General features: G+C 29.2%; 1 protein-coding gene across 1 annotated transcript; it reads left to right on the plus strand.

The window, feature by feature from the left end:
• The first annotated feature begins 16,088 nt into the window (after positions 1 to 16,088).
• LOC146930144 (uncharacterized) lies at positions 16,089 to 19,025 on the plus strand. The gene is made up of 5 exons (XM_085701765.1): positions 16,089 to 16,560; positions 16,854 to 16,989; positions 17,092 to 17,159; positions 17,567 to 17,653; positions 18,632 to 19,025. Exons 1-5 carry the CDS (start codon positions 16,201 to 16,203, stop codon positions 18,710 to 18,712), a joined length of 732 nt encoding a protein of 243 aa, XP_085557891.1. The 5' UTR covers positions 16,089 to 16,200; the 3' UTR covers positions 18,713 to 19,025.
• Positions 19,026 to 22,012: the final 2,987 nt, after the last annotated feature.

Below are 22,012 nucleotides of genomic sequence, written 5' to 3' on the forward strand. Positions count from 1 at the left end.
AACATATTGAAAACTAAAAAAGTGTTGAAACTCAAACCTCCATATCTAAAAAAACTTAAATATGAAACCAAAACAAAGCCTCATTTCACCAAATTCGTTGTTCTTCTTTCTGGTAATATTCTTCTACAATCTTTTCTACAAATCGAAGGTCCATAGCCTCTCTCATAAAATTCTGCTCCGTCATTCTCTTCTTTGCAAGTATGATAAGCATGTGTGAAAGAAAAAATGGGGTACCCATGAGTTAAAAATTGTAGATCCAATAAACAATTTTATTAGCTTTTAACTCATAAAGAATTGATTTTCTTTCATTCTCATAAAATCAAACATGACTTTTTCAGTCATGCATTTCAAGCAGAAACAACAATATCAATTACATGTATTTGCCATCAAAATATCTTGTAAAAATATATATCCCCCTCACTATTCATATATTAAATATGATTGTTTTATTCATATATGTTATGTGAAAATGAATATTATATGTGTTCGAAGTATAAATTGATCGTAAATTTTAACTTCTATTACATTTATGCATTATGTATCTATTATCTATCAAATACTTTTTTTTTTTAGATTATCACATAAAAATATTGTAACATTCTATATTTTTATGGATAAACTATAAGTTACAACTTTGAAATTAGACAAAAAATATCAATAAGGTTAATTATTTACCCAGTCTTTCATTTTTCTATAATCTTTGACACTTTTATACATTTGTTATCTATTAACTAACGTGTAGACGGACACTCTATGCTCGTCCATCCGTGCTCTTTATATTGTGCCGTTAATGCGTATAAATAATGAAGAATAGTTTTTTTATGAAATATCGATTAAAATTAATTTGATTTTGATTAAAACCATACACACACATATATATAATACATATTTTGCACTTTATACTTTAACAGTCTGTACCTATATTTCAATGAAACTAACAATATAACAACAAATATAATATCTTTAAAAAATATATAACAAATATAATATAAATTCTTATATTTTTTAATGACACCAACAAAATAGCATTTTTCAAATTTGCTCAATAATATAAATGGAAGGAGAAAAAATCAACCCAAAACGGTCCACATTCTTTATATATATCATAGATATTGGGAGTGTATTACATATTTACGCTTTTCTCTAATTTCTTTATTATCTTTAATGTCGTCATTAATCGTACAATTAGCAAATAGTTAATCCTTTATGAGTTAGTACGGAATACTCCCTCCGATCCTATTTATAATAGAAATTTTGGTCAACAAAAGTTGATGTATCTAGTTAACAATTTGGTCCGGATCCATCAACTTTTATTGACCCAATTTTCTCTTATATATAGGACCAGAGGAAATATTATATACTGGTCAAAAGTTATAAAATCTATGTATGACTATTTATGTGCAATGATGCAAATTAAATTTGAAAAAAATACATATACAATACTTCAATTATTAGTATGAATTTTACAAATACACTCGTAAAATAGAGTGCAAAGTTGTAAATTAAATTTGTCGCTGATATTTGTAAGTTTCATTATATTTCAACAAGTTCGAAATTTTGACGACTATTTACTATTTATGTGTTTTCTTTTAATTATTTGTATATAAGTAAATTTATACATTTTTATTTCTTTAATTTGGTTGATTGTTGGATTGTTTCCCGACAATACAACACATGCACAAATTCATGCAAACTTAGAGTAGAGAAGGAGATTAAAGGAAATAGACTTGTCTACGTATATAAATATACTCGAAACTCAACGGGAAGTATTGATTGAAACACTTGCACGCTTTTGTACGAAGCTGAACGGTAAAACATTATAAATGGAAGATATTATCAACGCTAGTGCAACTCACAACAAAAAAAGTGTGAATCGGAGCTTCTTCCTGAAACGGAGCTTGAATCAGAGCTTCATCCTGAATCGGAGCTTGAATTAGAGCTTTTTCCTGAATCTGGGTCGGAGCATTATGCTTCTCCTCTGCTTCGTCCATAAATTGTTGGCTGTCATTGACAAGCTGTGTTCCGTCAATAACAAACCGTGTGCCGTCGAGAAACTTCTGCTTTTTCCGATTCCCTTCGTTGGAATCGGAGTCGGAGGACCTCTTTTGTGGACAGAGTGAAGGGTTAGAGGGAGAGAGATGACATGGTTGTATTTTTCACTTTTTACTGAAAAGTTCTTAATTATTTTACTGTTCATAGGCTATATCTATGGATGTGTTTCTTATTTGAGAGCTTAGCGGATCGATGAGGTGGATTTATATTTGGTTGATATTTATTTAGATAAGTAAAGTCTGATTGATGACATACTAGTTTATATGCTATGATATGAAATTTTGAAGCTTGTAAAGTGAAAGAGTAGTGCAGTTATCGAAAGAGAGAATGCAGAGATGGTAGTTAACGTGGCACTGTGGTAAATTAAAATCTCACACCACATTCTTTTTATTTTATTTTTTTATTTTTATACAAAGACCACATTCTTTACTTTACAAACTTTATCAATTTCACATCTTTCAAAAAAAAAAAACTTTGTCAATTCTATTATATATTTTGTCAATTCCATTGTATTTTTAAATTAAAATTTACTCTTTGTTTTTAAATTAAAATCTCTTCAGACCACATTCTTTTTGCTACTTGTCAATTCCATTATATTTTTAGTGCCGTTGTTTCTTTTTCTTTTTTCTTTTTTTATAGTCGAAGTTAAATATTTGAGAATATTTATTTAAATATGTATACCATCTTTTCTTTAAAAAAAAATATGTATACCATCTTTTAAATATATATATATATATATATATATATATATATATTAATTCAAGGTGCTTATTTTTAGTTCTAGTCAAAATATATTTGTAAATAATATTCATTTTATCAAAATATAATGGAATTGAAGATGTCTCTATGTTTTATAAACTAGTTTGAAACCCGTGCCCTGCACGGGAAAATTTGTGCTGGTAATATTTGTTAAAAAAAAATACGTAAAACATATGTCAAATTGTATGTATATTAAGGGAATACATATATCTTTGAAGTAATTTTGTTATTCCATTGTTTTCATTCATTTAAATTATTTTATCATTTTGTGCTTCAGAGGTTTATTAGGGTCAGAGTAGGGCTCAAGACTCAACGTTAGTAGAGGTACTTTCATGTCATCCATCAAAGAGAACATCACATTGACAACGAGAGTTAAATACACGACCTTGCGGATAAGTTATCACCATACCAAGTGCGCTATGCTATTTTTTATAAATTATTAGAAAAGGAATCTATTAGAAAAACACCTACTTGTAACCATCTAAATCAATTGAACTGAAGAAAAAAAAAACTCATGTTATATGTATGTATGTATGTGTATGTGTGTGTATATATATATATATATATATATATATATATATATATATATATATAGAGAGAGAGAGAGAGAGAGAGAGAGAGGGATATTTGATAACATTGTTGCAGACACCAACTACTCATGTAATTACTAATCGCAAACTAGGATTTAAGGAATGAAAAATTAATTTAATTGCGAATTTCACACCCTCTTCTATGCAACCTGTCGCTTTTTCAACACAATTTTGTGGAAAAATCTTCAATCAGCAAACCCTAACAATATTCATGAATTGATTATGTTGATGCACTATACGACAACAATTTTTGACTTGCAGTTATTTCTAACATATTTTCTCTCTTTTTTCAATAGCAAATAGTAAACCAATAATGTCTGAATAGAATAAACAATATTATCGTAGTGTAATATTTTATATTATTGCGACGAAGTTGTTTAATTTTTTAATATAAAAACAAATTCACCAACCAACAAATCTATGTCGAGATCATCTTCGTCTTGGAAGATACCAACCTGTGGAGTGAAATGATACAAATTTTATGGTAAATCATTATTGTCAACCCTTGTAAATTTAGTGTTATGCAATTTGTCTATCTTGAAGTTGTCTCTTAAGTAATAGCCCGTCACTCTCACGTGTTCTTAACAACACGTTCTCAATTGTTTTACAAACATGTATATGAGCCTCTTTTTGGCTATTGCATGAATTTGGTTTCCTTAAACATCAAAAATCAAAATCGAAAATTAGATTTACCAAGAAACACCTTTAATTTAGTAAAAGAACACTAAAAACAACAAATTAATGACAACCTCAAACTTTCATTAGGACCATTTCAAATGAGTGTGACTCATGAGATATTGACATTTTAGTCACAAAACACATTCTAACAATCATTGGCATCAGAAAATAATCCCAAGTAGAGTCTATGAAGTTAGAAATCATGACACTCGACATTTGAGTTGGCATTCATGGATCATGGTTGCAAATCATGATCATAATAAAAAAAAAATAAGTGAAAAAAGCATAATAGTTTAGAAAAAATTAGAAAAAAAATACCCCGTGATAGTAATCAAAAGACAAAGAAATTCCTTTTTTTGATTAAGATAAGTTTACATAAACATCATGCTTTCTCACCTTTGTTTCTTATATATTTATAGGATGTGAATACCCATCTTAGAGTCCAAAAGAAATTCAAAACCGATTAGCAATAATTTGCCAATTAAATGGAATTTAAGTTACCAATCAAAAGTAATCATCAATTATGGATTAGCAACACTAATTCCTCTATGCATTGAAATACAAATTTTTGACGATGCACCTTTAATGAAATGTTAAATTACATTGATTATAAAAGATTATCTATTTATGAAATTTTCAGTTATTATTTCTAATTCAAGGGATGTTTTTCTTTCTTTTGGGTGTAAAGATATTTTTTTGTAAACCCTTCAATGCATACGGAGTAGAGGTCCTAGTAATCTGGAGTTCGGTCAGGAAGTAAATCTTGACCGAAAAGTGTTCCACCCAAAAATTAAATTTAGGCTTGTTTGACCAATTTGTCATTTGATGGGATCCATTAACCATTTTATAACCATTCTAAATTTTTTTGACACAAAAATTGTTCTATTTAGTAAGATCTCATACTTGAGCTCATAAAATAAATAATGTATTACTATAATTTAAACTTTTGTTTCAGACCAAAAACATTAAAAAAAAAAATCCTGAAAAAAGAAGAAGAAAAATATGAAGAAATAAAATATCAAAACCTAAAATATTAAGACAAATCTTAAATGAAAGATGTCAGATTCGGAGACATGACTTTACAATAATCTTTAATATTCTATTCTAGATTTGGAACGTGCTTAAATGAAAACACCCGTTAAAACAAAAGATTAAAAATACAAACAAAATATAATAATTAATATCAACCTTAAAAAAATATGGAACCTTCAAACTGCAAACCTTGGAACTAACCATTGAGTTTCTTTTCTAGATATGAAATGTGGTTAATGTAAAAGAACAACTATTAAAAAAAACAAAAAAATTAAGACAAACTGACAAAACAATTATCTTGATTTTGGAGAAGAAAGGATAGCGGTGACAATATACGAATTAAATAAAAAATAGAAACTTATGCTAAGTCGGAAATTTTTTCATTAAATGCACTAACTTTTCATGTCCCGATTGTTTTTATTATTTTCTTAAATTTTAGAACTTGGACATAATTTCGAAAGCAGACGAAATTGACAAAGAAAAATGCTTAAATTTAAAAAATTGATGGATAACCCATCTTTCAAAAATTAGAAAATAAGAATACTCAAATTTTTAAATTATTGGTAAATGTTTTTAATGGTAGATAATGAATTAGGAAATTTCATATTGAACGCAAGGAAAAGAGTTGGATAAAGATATTTTTTTTCATCAAAATAATCCGTACTAATTGTCCGATGTATAGAAGGAGTAGTATATGCCCTGAAGGAGGAATATTCCGAGAAGGAATACTCAAGTGAGTGTGATTTTTGAAGTTTTGACATTTCAAACGCAATCTATATTCAAACAATCCTCGCTATCAAAAACTAATAGAGAAGCATTTACAAAAGAAATAGAGAAGAAAAATCCTAAGCAAAGCCCGTGATGTTGAAAATCATGACAATATTTGAATCAAAAGTAATAGAGAAGCATTTACAAAAGAAATATATGAGACACAAAAGTATACATCATATATGAAGTTAAGGTATTAAGTTTTCCTTTTGTTTACCAATTTTTTTTTTTTTTTAAAATTGCACTGATCAAAAGAAGAAAAATCAAGGAAATAAAGTATTTAAAAAAAAGTATCAGAAAATGTGTTTTATGTTGGAAACAAAATGAAAGTATTTAATAAATTCATGAAAGATAAAAAAAATTAACGAAATAAAATAATTAACGAAATAAATAAATATAATAAATAATATAAAAACACGATAGCTGGAGATAGCACTAAAAGTACAAATGATAGTTTTTTTAACGGGGTCGAAGAAAAAATATGTAATTTTTCACATTTGAGTTGCCTCTATTTATAGGCTGAAAATACCACACTTTAGTGTCCAAAAAATTTCAAAATTGAGAACTAATTCAAGACATTTAATACTATTAATAATATGTGATGTATGCACTATACCATCTCGTCTATATACATCAAATTTCAGTTTGTGATTTATTGAATTTGACATTCTGAAAATCTGACAAATTAATTGGTTTTATGGAATATTAATTGATAATTCAAATCGAGTAATTTTCAACTCTACTACCATTTAATTTTTTGTTGACTGCATTTTTTTTATAAATATTTTGCCTTTTTTTTACAAACCTAAATATTTTCCGTTGTGAGCTATGGAAAATGAGATTTTGTTCCTAGGACAAGCTTCATATTTAGATATTTAGGTATAACATAATATTAAATTTGTATAAAGGTGTATATATTTTCCAAATGATTATGAAGCAATGTTAGAGTTGCTACTTTTTTTTTGTTCGAATAAACGCTACAAAAATTAGTCACATGCAACTTAATTTTATTTAAATTATTGTGAGTCTTTTGTCATCTGTGCAAGTCAGATACTAAATTTTCCGATTAAGTGAAGAACAAATTGTTATATATTACTGGTATTATTCTTGGTGAATAAAAACGCAGGGATTTTTTTTCCCTTTTTTCAAATGAATATCAAGCATTGTTAGAGTTACCACTTTTTTTTGTTCAAATAAATGCAAAAAAAAAAAAAAAACTCATGCAAGTTAATTTTATTTGTCTCCTTTGAATGTTTCCTTTTATAGCTATTGTCACAAAAGATGAGAAAATCAATTCACAATTGCCAAGTGGCAAAATGCTTAAGTGGATAGCCAAGAGAAAAGAAGCATTTAATTTTGGTCATTGTAAATCATTCTCAATTGTATATCTCTATTATATATATTTGCGCTATTTTTTTTTAAAGTACACGTGGCATCCTATTAGTGAAAGATTCATTTAATGATTTTTATTAAATATTAAGGATTATTGTTATTTAATGCATTTAATGTTTTATTTCATATTTCTTATACACTCCAAAATGTAATATGCTAAAATTATAAGGAGTATTTAATTTTTTTTTATTTAATACACCATATCATGATCAATATTCAATGCAATTATGTGTCTTTCTAATTTTTTTTTGTTTGTTAAGTTTTACTTACCAACTAGCCAAACTATGAATTACTAGGTCATTTTATTATCCTACGAACCGGATATGAGGTTTAATACAAAAAAAGAGTTTTTCTTTAAAAAGAATTAAACAATCAATTTATAATGAACTGTACATCAAAATTGGTCCATAAACTTTTGCTTGAACAAAACAAAATGTTTTAAAATTCCATTTATTTCGGTCACCTAATTTGTAAATTCCTATAAATAGTTTTTTTTTTGGACAGAAATAGTTATATATCATTCTAAGATTTAAATGATAATCAATATTGTTAATTAGCCTATAATCATACCCATTACTTTGCTCGGTCATTTTATATTAACATCATTGTTTGTTATTTCAACCAATCAAATCAAATTATTTGTCATTTGTTTTAATTTTCTACCAATCAGAGTTAATTATGTCATGATTATTTGATTTCTTTTGCTATAAATAATCCTCTTGAGACTCATACTTTTCACATCACTTTCGAAATACAACACAAATATTTGAGAGACAGCACTAAACCAATATTTTCTTGGTTTGTTAAATTGTTTTTTTTCTTATTCTTTTATTGTTTTTCTTGCTCCCAGTTCATAAAAAGGTTTAATTTCTAAAATTAATCATGTGAGAGAATCAAGGTGATTGATCGTGCCTATTGTTAGGTTTTGATTTATTTGTGATGTTCAAAGTGACAATCTTTTGTTAAGCTGTGATGTTCTTATTATTCTTTGTGATGTTCATATTAATCACTTTTAAAAATTATTGATTTCGTTTTAATTCTAATGAATGAATTTGTAGACTTCTTATTAATCATTTTTAATAGTTGTATTAGGGTTGTATAATTCTTGCTATTGTTTATTTACCTTTTATTAACAATTTTGCCAAACTTTGATTTACAAGGTCGAATCCAGCATTAGCAGGGCTACCATGTTTGAGAACTGTCAAACAAATATGAGTTGATTTTGATGTTTAAGGCAACACAAACTAAATTTGATCTAAACATATTGTGTATTAAGAATATAATATGATACAAATCCTTTTCTTTTTAGGGAACTTATTATGATGCAAATCTTATTTAGGGAAAAATGTATTATGCGAGGAACGTTGTGGTGATGCAAATCTCGGGTTGTATTTAACAATAAAGCACAAATATGAACTCAATCGAATAAGTCTCACAAGTTTTTCTTTTTTTCATTTTCATATTAATTTCAACCTGGATCGGTTGTAATTATAAAGTGATTGACAAGTATTTTGCAAACATTTTAATAATATTAATTTTCATTTTATTTTTTTATTTAGGTCATTTAATGATATGTATAACATATGACGAACTTAAATGATAAGCATCTTATTTTAACATATAATCCATTCATATTCATATGTATTTAAACATATTAAACGAATTTTAGTTAAGAAATCATATGATTCAATGTTTGGGTGATACTTCATCCCTCTTTAATTATAAGTCCTACTTGGATAATCTTTTGACCTAAATATAATTATAAGTTCATTTGCAATAAACTAGGTGCGTTTTATTTTTATAAAACATTCCGCATATTTTTTAAAAAAATTTTTTAACAAAAGTAATGCAAGATTCATTCCGCATTTATTTTTAATGTTAATTATATCATACTCCCTCCGGTCCTTAATATAAGAAAATTTTCAAAAAGGATGGAGAAAGTATATAGGTATATACCGGTGACCTCGCTTGAACGATTTATTAACTATAACCCATTTTACTAAACACGCTGTATATTAAGAACACTCATAATTTATACAAACCAAAAATCTGTCAAATTAAAGTGAATAAATTGAATATTTTATAATTATTCTATACATTATTATTCAGATTTGAATTTGAATTCATAATAACTGCAAAATGGTATGACTCGAGACAATTAAAACTAAACCATGAACCATGGATGTAAATGATATTTCTCAAATTGCATGTATGGCTTTGAGATAATAATTCTACCTCTGACTTCCTTAACATGTGCTTTAAGGTCACAAGTTAGCAAGATAAAAATGGTAGTCCTTTATGATGATGAATATGTTAATTATTAGGACCATATTATTTCTTTTTTTTTTCAATTCTGAAAAAATGATAATTGATTTTTTTCTTCTTCTGATTAATGTAATTACATCGAATGTTGGGTCTTCATAAATGTTGGGTCTACACGAATTTATGGATTTGATTGTACTTTTGTTACATTGTTTTTACTTTTAACATTTCTCACACCATTTTCGATATTCCTTGGTGCAATTCAAAACTCTTCCTTAAATATTGCTTTTCGTATGCATCAATCTTTTTTTTTATCAACGTATCCATCAATCTTTAATTCTAGCAATATAAATAAATGAAACCTCCTCTATTCAAAAGTATATGGGGCACTGATATAGTCTAATCTGCAGTTAATGCTTCTTTCATAATTTTCTTCAAGCAGCTTGATTACCTCATTTTTTTTGTACATTTTTAATGATTTGAATATTTCCTCTTTCTTTGGAAAATTTGTAAAATGAAATATTGGAAGAACATTTTTGCTGTAACCAAAAAAAGAAATAACATTTTTGCAATCAATTTTGTGAAGTAACGTATCAATTATAATCAATAATCAATTATAATAAAACTAATATTACATCATTTTTTCAATACCAAAATTATGTAAAACTGATTTCTCCTTAAAATGTTCATCTCTCTTATAAAAAAAAAAATATATATAACGTAAGCATAAGGGGAATTTTAAATGAAATTTGATGTTAATTTTAATTTTTCAATTTTCTTATTATTGATTTAGCCATAAATGACATTTTATATTATTATAAGTTTTAATTTTTCAACTGAAGGTCATAATCAAGCAAAAGAGGAATGTTCTTATATATAAATAAGTTTCCAATGCTTTCCTTCGTCCACTACATGTGATCTACTTTTGTTTGCTCCTTCTGGGTACTTTTGTGCTCCAACTAAAGCATTGTTCTTCTTTTCATTGATTGATCGATTTTTTTTATAACGTAACATTGTTCTTTATTTGGTTGTTTCTTTGAAATTAATACATATAGTGAATTGTTCTCATATCTTCCATTTTCTAGGACAAGAGATTCATTGTTCTTGGTTCTAATGTTTAATTTAACAAGTTTCCATAAATAGCATTTTTGTTATTAGTGTTTAATACAAGTAATTTTATCAGATCTACAATATAAACAAATCAATGTTCCGTGAGCTTAGCACAATTGATAAAGACAATGCATAATATATATAAGGTTTGGGGGTTCGTATCTTCAACACCGCCAAAAAATATAAACAAATCAATCATCTTCTATTATAAGTTTCTATTCTAAATTTGCTCCAAAAAAAACGTTTCTATTCTAAAGTAACTGTGACATTATGGTCTAATTTTTTTTTGAAGAAAGTTATGGTCTAATTATCATTTAATGTTTACTCATTCAATTTTTTTCACACATCAACACAACTTACACAAGTCAATTTAGAAGAAGAAGAAGAAATTCATTACATTATTTTATAAACACATGCCTTATATTAATGTCAAAAAAGAAAAGACGAAGAAGAAATTCATTACATTATTTTATAAACACATGCCTTATATTAAGGCATTAATAGACCATTGTTAAGATTTTCAACTCTTTTGAAACATTTTAATAACCCGGATCATCTCTTTAATTTACATGTAATCAAGATCAATATAATCAATTACATGCTGAATTACCATTCAAATAAAATTTAAAAATCATTGTCAACAAAGCAAATCAAATAATAAATACAATCTCCAGTCACTATTATAAACAAAAAAAAAGAGTTGTTCATCAAAAAAGATCTGTTCATCAAAAGAACATAAACTTTTCTACGATTTAATTATTTTCAATCTAAAGAATTGTAAAAACATAAAGAAGAGTTGTAAAAATTAAAATATGGAAAAGTTTCATAAATCTTCATAATTTTCATTAAAAAGTTTTTGTTTTTTCTAGAGAGAATATCTAAAAAGGTTAAACTCCCACAATTTGACAAACTAATATTTGAATAGGCCGGTGTTGTCTTACCAACATGGTTTGACGATTTGACATATAATTGAGTTTTTTTAATCATGTGGTAATCTTTAGCAGAAAAACAGTCGGCCAAAAAAGAGAGTTGTTAAACAAAAAAAGTAATATTTTTCCTTCAAAAAAAAAGTAATATTTTATACTACTTGAAACAAGATACTCTTAATCTAGATTAAATAAACCTGAATGGAAATAAATATTTTGATAAATATTTTTTGTAATAGCCATAATTTAAAAAAATATTTTCTAATAACCAATACCTTTGGAAATGAATTTTTTTTTTTTTGAATTAGTTATTAAAAATATAATTGAATAAAAATTTATTAAACAATTGTATATTTTAAATTTTGTAAAAAAAATTGTACATTTTCGATTTCTTATAGATAATTTAAGGCAATATTTAGGATATTTTTCATGAATCTTAACATTCGTAGTTAAAGAATTTTCTCCTATGCTATCAACATATGCCACTAATATTATATTAATAAAATTATCCTTTTACGGGGTGCCTAATATGAACTCGATTCAAAAGTGGACCATCATACGTTTGGTAAATTTTAATACAAATATCATTTTTGTTGTTCATTTTTTATTATTTAAAATTTAGTTTTTTATTAAAAATGGTAAAGGTCCACCTTTAGACCATCTTTGAGAGATTCATATTAGACACACTCTTATCATTAATCTACTTTGTGGTACTTTTGTTTTGTCATGAAGATTTGGGGTACATTGTATTAGTTCTAAATCACACATCTATCAACAAGTTAGGGATGTCAACAAATACCCATGAGCACAAATACTCATATTTTATCTATGGAGACAAATAGGGCTACCTATATTCTGGGTCTCCTACTCTAACAATTTCAATTAAGAAAAGTTTATATAAGTAGATGCAAAGTAGCATAATACTTAATATTATTTATTCTATAAGTGAGATTATGCATTAAGAAAATAATTAAATATCATATTAAAAAAACATAAGAGAGGGTTCAATATTTTAAAGAAATCATATTAGAGCATTAGACCATTCACAACAGAGCATCCCAAATTGAGTGCTTAAATGGGTCCCCTATGTCCACCTCACTCATTTTACGGCAATACTTAATAAGCACCGATTTTCTCAAAGCCAGCGCCTCAAGAGAAATTATTAAATAAATCCAACAAATAATTCTATATAATTACATTTCAACAAAAAAAATTATTTTATTAAAATTTATTAAATGGGCCCCGCAAAAAATGAAGAAAGAGAGATGGTGCTTCCATAGCCACTCTTTTTCATAGACACCCATATATTATACTCCACAATGGAGGTGCCTATTTAACGTGATGCTAAATAGGTGAAACACTCACCATTGTGAATGGTCTTAGTGAGACATACTTATTTAAAAATAAAAATTAAGTACGACTTTAAGATCAAGGGTAAGAGAAGATGGTTCCTTAAAATTTCTTATATATAAAAAAAAATTTAATTACAAAGAAAAAAGTTGTCGCCTTTAAATAAATGGGCTCATGTGCGATCCCTAAACGTCATTAGGCCCTCCATTGGATAGTAATGATATATGTTCTCTCTCCATATGTGCACGACTATCCGTCAGTTGAGTATTTGTACGAATATTCACAATTACATTTTTTTTACATAAAAATGAACTTTGTAAAAAAATCTATAATTATTTATAATTTATTCAACCACTTTTGGCAACGCAAAATAATATTAAAATCACTTTATATTAATATTTTTTTAGTTTGGTATATTAATATTTTATTATTTTTAATGGACACCAAAACAAAGAAAGTTTGTCGATCTGAACCTAATGAACATGTCAGAAATATGTTTTTTCTCCCATTTATTCTTCTACTTCTCTGACTTCCTTTTTTTTTAAATCATTATAGTATATCATTGATGAATTAGGCATGAAATATCAGAGTTGAAGAACAAACTTTTAGCCAAAAAAATATCGAAAATGGCTAAATTGTGAATCTTGATTCCAATTGTTTAAATTTCTTATAACAATAATTTATGTAATTGATCCAATTTTTGAATGTTACAGAAATAAGTTACCATAAGTCACCATGAATTAATAAATTGGGTTGAGATTGAGTGACTTTGTGGAGGGATAGTCACCATGAGTCTCTCTCTCTCTCTCTCTCTCTCTCTCTCTCTCTCCCCCTCTTCCTCTCCCTCTCACTCACTCTCTCTCTCTCTCTCTCTCTCTCTCTCTCTCTCTCATCTTTACTATTATGTCTTTCATCTTTCTCTCTCATAAAACACAATAACAAAGACTAAAGTCACATATATTTCCCTCGCTAAAGTCACACATCTGAATCCTATGAAATCATACAAATTAATTAAGGGTCATGTTAACCAGTGCCCCCGGGGCACTGATTAAGGAAACTAAAAAAAGAAAGTTATAAAATGAAAGTAACACCTTTTATACTTTTGAAAAGTTGACAGCACAAGTTCCAATGTAATACTTACCACATTTGACTCCTTAACCAGTGCCCCGGGGGCACTGGTTAACATTACCCATTAATTAATTAGAAAGTTTTACTTACAATCTTCTTCTTTTTCAAGAGCCTATTCAATTTTTAGTTTTTACAATTGGTTGCCGATGATGTTAATATTATTAGCTTTCATAGATGAATGTTTTTGTTTCTTTCTTTCATGAGAAGAGAGAAAAGTAAATTAGGAAAAGAAACAAGATGAGAAAGGATTATGAACATGACAAAAATAAAAGTGAGTTGCCGATAATTTTATGGATTTGTTGGTGATTACTGGGCAGTCATGCTACCAAAATATTAGGCTCATTAAAAAAAATGCCACATCAATTTAAAATAATAAACATATATTTTATTAACTCAACATAACACCCAATCTTCCATCAAGTTATAAGTTTTCCACTAAAGTCTATAGGAATATATATATATAGATATATATATATATATATACACACACACACACACACACACATACACACACACACACACACACACACATATATTGTAGAACTTTGTTATTCACTCATATGTTATTCAACATCCACTCTTCTATTTATTTTAGAACTTTGATTCATATTTGACACATTAACTTTGACATCCAAAAATTAAGTAAATGGATCATCACACTTGACTAAGAGAAACCCCACAAGTAGGATTGACACCACATCTTCACCCAAAACATTAAGGCATTAAGTGCATTGGTAATCTCACTTATATGTTGCTTAATAAGCATGTATTTTTTAAGGATAATAAACATATATTTCGTCAAATTAGTAGAACACATCTATATTTTTTCATTTTTTGATCCCATCAAAGATCAACAATGAAAGAATTCGAAATAATAGAGGTTGAATAAAATAAAATTGCACGAAAATGAATGATATCCAAAAACTAAAATTTAAGATAACAAATGAAACTAATGATACCAAACTAACCAAATAAATCATCATAATATTGAAACTTCTGTGGAAGTGTGCATTGGATTATGTTGCCATATTAGGCTAAAAGTAAGCACACAAATGAGATTGACATCACATCATTATTCAAAATCTTAAAACATTAGGTATATGAGTCATCTCACTTATATCTTGCTCAACATCAACTCTTGCATCCAATTTAAAATTTTAACTCACATTTGACACATTAGTATCTCTCCATTAAGTGTTGGACTCTCCCTGTGACCAGGAAGAAGCACTCCCGCTCCCCCACAATGCTGAACCAGGATATGATTCTTCCTGGGGGGGGTCAACATTGTTGTGGATCAACATGTTGAAGAAATAGCAACCACACAAGTGAGAATAATACATCATCTTCCAAAATTTTAAGGCATAAGTATATGAATTTTTTCACTTAAATTTGGTTCCACTTCCACTATTTTATCCAATGTTGAGCTTTATGTGACACTTGATAAATCACAATATTTTCCATCATCTTGAGTATAACGAAATTCTAGCCCGTGCTTGGCACGGGTGTCCAAACTAGTAATATAGATATAGATATAGATATAGATTGTTAAGTTAAATGTTCGAAGACATTTTCTAAGTATAATTTTTTTTTTTGATTATTTTAGAGATCAAATCACTGATTTAATCTAATTAATTATGTATAGACAAAAAAAAATCTTATATACTTCAAGAAGCAAATCAACTTCAAGAGTGTGTAAGAGAATTGGAAATGCAAAATCAAAAGATAATTATCTCAATTTTTTTCTGAAAGATTTTTCTCAAATTATTTGTTCTTTTTATAATACTAATGCAACATTTTATTTCCACCAACGTACCATTATTTATTGTATTTTAGTCACCACAACTACTCTACTAATTATAGTTAATAAGAATAATTTAATAAATGACATGCATTTTTCGTCGATGTTAACCCGGTTAATCATTTACTTAATTATAGTTAATAAAAATAATTTAATAAATGACATACATTTTCTGTCGATGTTAACCCGGTTAATCATTTACTTAATAATCGTATAAAATTCAAATACGACACCGTTAAGGTTAGTGTAGAATATGTTTGATTCTCACAATACTCCTCAAATAAAATCGCATGAGTTATCATTGAGTGTAAAGTTATCTAGTGGAGCTCCTCAATTGGTTGCAGAGAAATAGAAAATGAAGACACTATACACTGACGGAACAAACCTTACTAATTTACCATTTTGCCACTCTTCCCAATTCCTCTCTTCAAACCCAAATGTCCCATTCTTCATTCCTTTCACACATACCAGAAAATTAACACCAAAATCTTCTTCCATTTCCTTAAAAAATAATCACTTTTCTCCGATTCAAGCTTCAATGGCTTCATCAACAGTCACAGAAGACACAAACAAACCATTCTCCGTTCTCTTTGTATGTCTTGGCAACATCTGTAGAAGCCCAGCTGCTGAAGGTGTTTTCACAGACTTGGTGAAAAAAAGAGGTTTTGATTCGAAGTTCAGAATTGATTCTGCTGGTACAATCGGTTATCATGAAGTGGGTATATCTTTAAACATTTTCATATGAAATAAAAATGTGAATTTTATGAGAAAAATGTTGTTTTTTTATGATGGGTTCTTTTAGATTGTTTAAAAAGTTGTGTTAATTTTTTTTAATTTCGGAATTGATTCTATTGGTACAATCAATTATCATGAAGTGGGTATATCTATTATGTTCTTGTATCAAATGAAAAAGTGATTTCTATTAATTTTTTTTTTTGTTTTTTTGGGTTGTTTTTATGATGGGTTTTTGAGATTTTTCTGAAAAGTTGATTTTTTTTGTTGTTGAAGGGTAATGAAGCTGATTCAAGAATGAGGGCAGCTTCAAAAAGACGTGGGATTCAGATAACTTCAATTTCAAGGCCAATCAAGCCTTCTGATTTTGTCGAGTTTGATCTTATTCTTGCTATGGACAAGCAAAACAAAGGTAGGGGATGAGATGTTATAATCTGAATTTGGTTGTTTATGGTTATTTCAATTTCTCTTTTTATTAAATTGTAATGGACCTTGTTTTTTTGTTTTGTTTTAGAGGACATATTGGAAGCTTTTAGTAGATGGAAGTTTAGAGATCCTTTACCTGAAGATGCACACAAAAAGGTGAGTAAGCTCAAACAGAAATCGAACCCCTTTATCCAAGGCAGTGTTGTCAATTGCGGACAATAGCGGTTTGTTCAAATTCCGATACGCTAGAATGTTGTAGCGACTAATTGACAATACTTTGTTCTAAATCGTATATTGTGGAACAATTATGGTTTGTTAAAATGCAGCTAGCTATTTGACAACATTGAATTCCAAGGAAAAATGAAAATTTTATAAATACTAGCAAAAAATAAGTTTTTTTTTTTTTTTTTTCTCTTTCTGGTAGGCCTAAAGCAAGTTTTTGTTAGACAACCTAAATTAAGGACTTGAACCACCTTATATTTGTGTTGACCGTGAGTAGAACTTTTGTTGCTTTTGTTTTGAATATGTTTTTCAAGCCTGATGGAGAGTTTGGGATGGTGCAGGTTAAGTTGATGTGCTCATATTGTAAGAAGCATGATGAAACCGAAGTCCCGGATCCTTACTATGGTGGACCTCAAGGTTTTGAGAAGGTATATTCTTTATGATACGTTATTGGTTCACCCTTGGTTCATCTTTGTAGGGAGAAGTTGAATATCATTTACCGGTGCAAAGATAGTCTTGAATATCATGCTTTTTCATTTGATGAGTTTAATTGAATCACTCATATGTAGCACCGACACTTCTCATGAAAGGCGTGTCCAGCCTCCAGCACGACACCAGCACGACACTGACATACACGGTTACATTCAATAATTGTATTTTTTCAAATTATTACCAGTGTCGTTGATGTGTCACTGTCGTGTCTAGGGCCGTGTCGGTCTTTCATTGCTTGAATGTCTAGTGAAATAGTTGAGTGTTGGAATTATATTGTGAATATTGATATTCATGCAAGTAATAGAAGATTGCCTAACTGAAATCAACTAATCATAGTTGGTGTCTTTGATGATAATATTTTCTGTCATTGGATTGCATATATTCTAATATGAGGAATACTAGGAACACTTTTCAACACACTCTAATCATATTGAGTGAAATTCATGTAGGCCCCACACTTTAAAATGGATCCCATATAAAGTAGTCAGATCCACATGAATATCACCCAATAAAAAAGTGAGTGTTAGAGTGAGTGTTGAAAAGAGTGTTCTTTGCACTCGCAATTCTGGTGCACATACTTGGTACTTGGACTTATGTGCAATAGTCTTGCAAAGAAATCTCTGCTTCTAAAGACATTTTAAATTGGAAATTTTGCTTTTGCATTTCTTGGGTGCATACAAACAGCATACTTCACATAGAATCAAAAAACTACATTTTGGAGTTCAGAAATAGTTTATAAACAGTATGTATCAGTCTCAAGCAAATAATAATTGATTTGTCATAATGTACATCGGGTCTCAAATTGTGATTTCACATGAAATCCACATATTATCATTTGAAAACACTATTTTGCTGCACATCATTCTTTACTCTCTGTTGATTATCTGCTTATGATCATCATGTTGCACCTGCAGGTGTTAGATATGCTTGAAGATGCTTGTGAATCATTGCTGGATAGCATTTTGGCAGAAAATAAACATATACAAGAATCCTAATACCTTTTTAATAGCCAGAAGATCCAATCTTGGGATTAAGCTGTAGAGATTGGCGGTTTTCATGGATGTTAGAGTACCTTGTTGTTTCATTGTCCTAAATCCATGGCTTCTATATATTGGGAAGTTTATACCATGCCTATCCAAGAATTAAGTCACAAATACGCAATTTTTCTTCTTCTTTTTTATTCATTGTTGTGTTACCCATTGAATACTGAGACTCAGCAGATTATATAGCATGGTTAAGATCATTTTGAATCTGTTGACATGCACATTAGAAGAATGATTACAAGGTACTGCATTGTGCCCAATCAAATTGGACCCTCTCCTTCCAATTATCAAGTGATATTTTGACTGGTAAATTGGGAATATTTAACATGTTCAGTGTAGTGTATGAGAGTTTTAAATAAATGGAAAAGAATAAAGGGACTTTTTTTATTGTAACTAGAGGTAGCAAAAAAAGTGTAACTAAGCCAATAATATGACAATGTGAATTGCAAACTTACAATTGCTTCAACAGTTGTGTTGCAATACACCATATATAAGACACATAACCACATACATGTATCCAAGTTATAGATTAAATATTCATTTTCAAGTAGTAAGATATGGCTACGTTCAACTTTAGGATCGTGCCCTTCAATTTCCCATTCAAGTGAGACACGAAGTTGAACCTTTTCATAAAGGGAGATAAAGCTTCACAAACATATATTTTACCAAGGTCATAAATTACTTTGATCACGATCTCTTTTTGTTGGAAAAAGTACTTTAATAAGTAATTCTTATTTTCATTCACAAGAACTAAATTTATAAGAATCATTGAAAGGGAAATTTGAAGTTGAGGGAGGTTAGTTTCTCCTGCTCCAATCCTACGTTTGTTAACACAAAATGGCAATGCACGAGGAATAAACTTCCATTGTGATGAAGAAAACCAACCTTATATGCTCTACTCAGCTTAACTAGAGACAATGACTGATTAATCAAAGGTTCAAATAGACGAATGAACATGCAGTCACCGTTTGAAACAAAAAAAAATGTCAGTAAAGTTCTTGAAGTTCCCACCCGTTCAATTAAAATAAAGATATAAAACAGAAGTTTGATCAGAACTTACTATGCAGAAGCATATCTGAATTCATTGGTCTCTCGATGAGAGAAACTTTTGTTAACAATATAGAGAATCGGAGAGAAGAGAGAACAAAACAACAAAGTTGACCAAAGTTTAAGAGTACAAATGTTACTACTATATAGTAAAATATAAATAAATTAAAGTACCCTTAATCCAATTAAAACAAAAGACCCAATAATCTTTTTTTCTTTTTTGAATCAGTATATATTATGACTAGACATACCAAAGACACAGCAGTAGCAAACAAGTACCCAAAACAACAATAACACCTCTACACACAATTGAGCACCCAGTTTAGAACCTATGCCAAGCCATAAAATCTATAAGGCCGAAGCACTACAGTAACAGGTAGCAAATAATAAGAATCCCTTGGTGCCACCTCCACTCATAGAATAAACATGATGCAATCTTTACTTTGCTTAAACTCTATTGTCAAGACAACACTTTGAAAGTTCAATCCTTTCGCTCCCTCCAAATTCTCCAAATTGAAGAATGCCATATCAACCAAAAACCTTTGTAAATCTTTCTAGATTCAATGAATGAACGGATTTGGAGGAGTTACAAACCTTACTTCATGCAAATTCACTGTCTTTGCCCATACCAAATCCACCACCCTGCAATGAAAGAGATGTGCTGAAGATTTCTTCTACTTCTCCGCATAGAACACAGTTCGTTGAATCCCCCTGGACCAACACATTCTACACCGCGAGATTTAACCGAGTTGGGACACGGTCTAAAAGAAGCTTTCAAGAAAAAGGCAAAACTTTTGATGGTGCCAGACTCTTCCATATCTCTCTAAACACATCTTCCTCCATTCCACTCAAACCAATATCAAAGGGTAGAACTTCCTCTAATGCTATGTAAGTTCCCTTCGTCATGTGAATTGCTAAATCTCTCCGTTCTCCCCCCTCTCATAAATCACCAACCGAGTCCTCTTTTTGATTTGAAATAGAATAAAGACGAGGGAAATTGACAAAAAATGGTGTATTTCCCACCCACTTGTCCCTCCAAAATCTAGTCATGCCACCATTCCCCACACTTCTCACCACTTCATTGTTAAACCAATTCGATCCCACTCCCTCTTCCAAAGTCATCACGTCCTTTCACCACATAGATGCATACCATGGCTATGACACAACCCGGACTCCACCACGAATGCCATACTTGTTTTCAAGAACCCGTTTCCAAAGAGAATTGTCCATTTGGATCAACCGCCATCTCCATTTAGCAAGAAAACTTAAATTAACCAATTTAATGTCTGACGCCAAGACCACCTTCGTTCCTTGGTTGGCAAATCCTCCTCCAACTCACCCAATTAATGTAACAGCTTTAACTATACTGGAATGTCAACAATGATGGTTTGTTAAAATTCTGTTACACAGTAGCCGCTATTTGACAATATTGAAAAATAATTCACCTTGTATTGATCTTAAAAAATTCTAATAATAATGTGCAGATATCAAATTTGAGACGTGGCTTTGAACATATTTTTCCATTGTTGATTTGAAACACAATAATCACATCCTTGCCTTAAGGCTAAAACAATTGAAAGTCACCAGGTTCTGCTCATAGAATGCTACCATCAACAATTCCAGAAAGTGTAACAAAACCGGAATCATTAGAATGAGGAAGAAAGAAAAGGTCTGAAACATCTTCCATTAAGATTCAGAATTGAAGAAATAAACCAAATGTTCAATCGTTATATTTGACGGAAGATATATGAAAATACATCTGGTGTAACATAACTATACCAGATTACAAAAAATAAGTACAATGAAACAAAAAATCAAGTGCATTTTAGGGAATATGCATTTGAAATAGGAAAGGCCACACAAAGTACAAAAATGAAATACAAGATGAGGTACTAAACAACTCTTCAAACATATACTCCCTCCATTCCTTTTTATTTGATGTTTTAGCTGATTACACACATATTAAGGAATCATTAAAGAATGAAAATAGTTGTAGATTTGGACTACAATACCCTTATTTTATTTTTTGCCTGCCATGATTACTCCTTGCTTTTTTCTTCTCAGAATTCCAAATCTTCTTAAATGAACGGTGGGAGTATACAATTCTAATTTCAATACATTTATTACTTACACTTCCAAAAAATGAATGTGGGAGTATACAATTTTTTCATCCAAAAAATAATGGTGGGAGTATACAATTGAAAA

This window comes from Medicago sativa, chromosome 4 (assembly GCF_051527215.1).
Source record: "Medicago sativa cultivar Bolivia chromosome 4, Bolivia_mono, whole genome shotgun sequence".
NCBI classification, from domain to species: Eukaryota; Viridiplantae; Streptophyta; class Magnoliopsida; order Fabales; family Fabaceae; genus Medicago; species Medicago sativa.

Bases quoted from the DNA above. Each gene is read 5' to 3' on its own strand.
- LOC146930144 (XM_085701765.1), top strand. From the start codon at position 16,201: ATGAAGACACTATACACTGACGGAACAAACCTTACTAATTTACCATTT. The intron at 16,561-16,853 runs GTGGGTATATCT...TTGTTGTTGAAG, and splicing joins GTACAATCGGTTATCATGAA to GGTAATGAAGCTGATTCAAG. The intron at 17,654-18,631 runs GTATATTCTTTA...TTGCACCTGCAG, and splicing joins GACCTCAAGGTTTTGAGAAG to GTGTTAGATATGCTTGAAGA.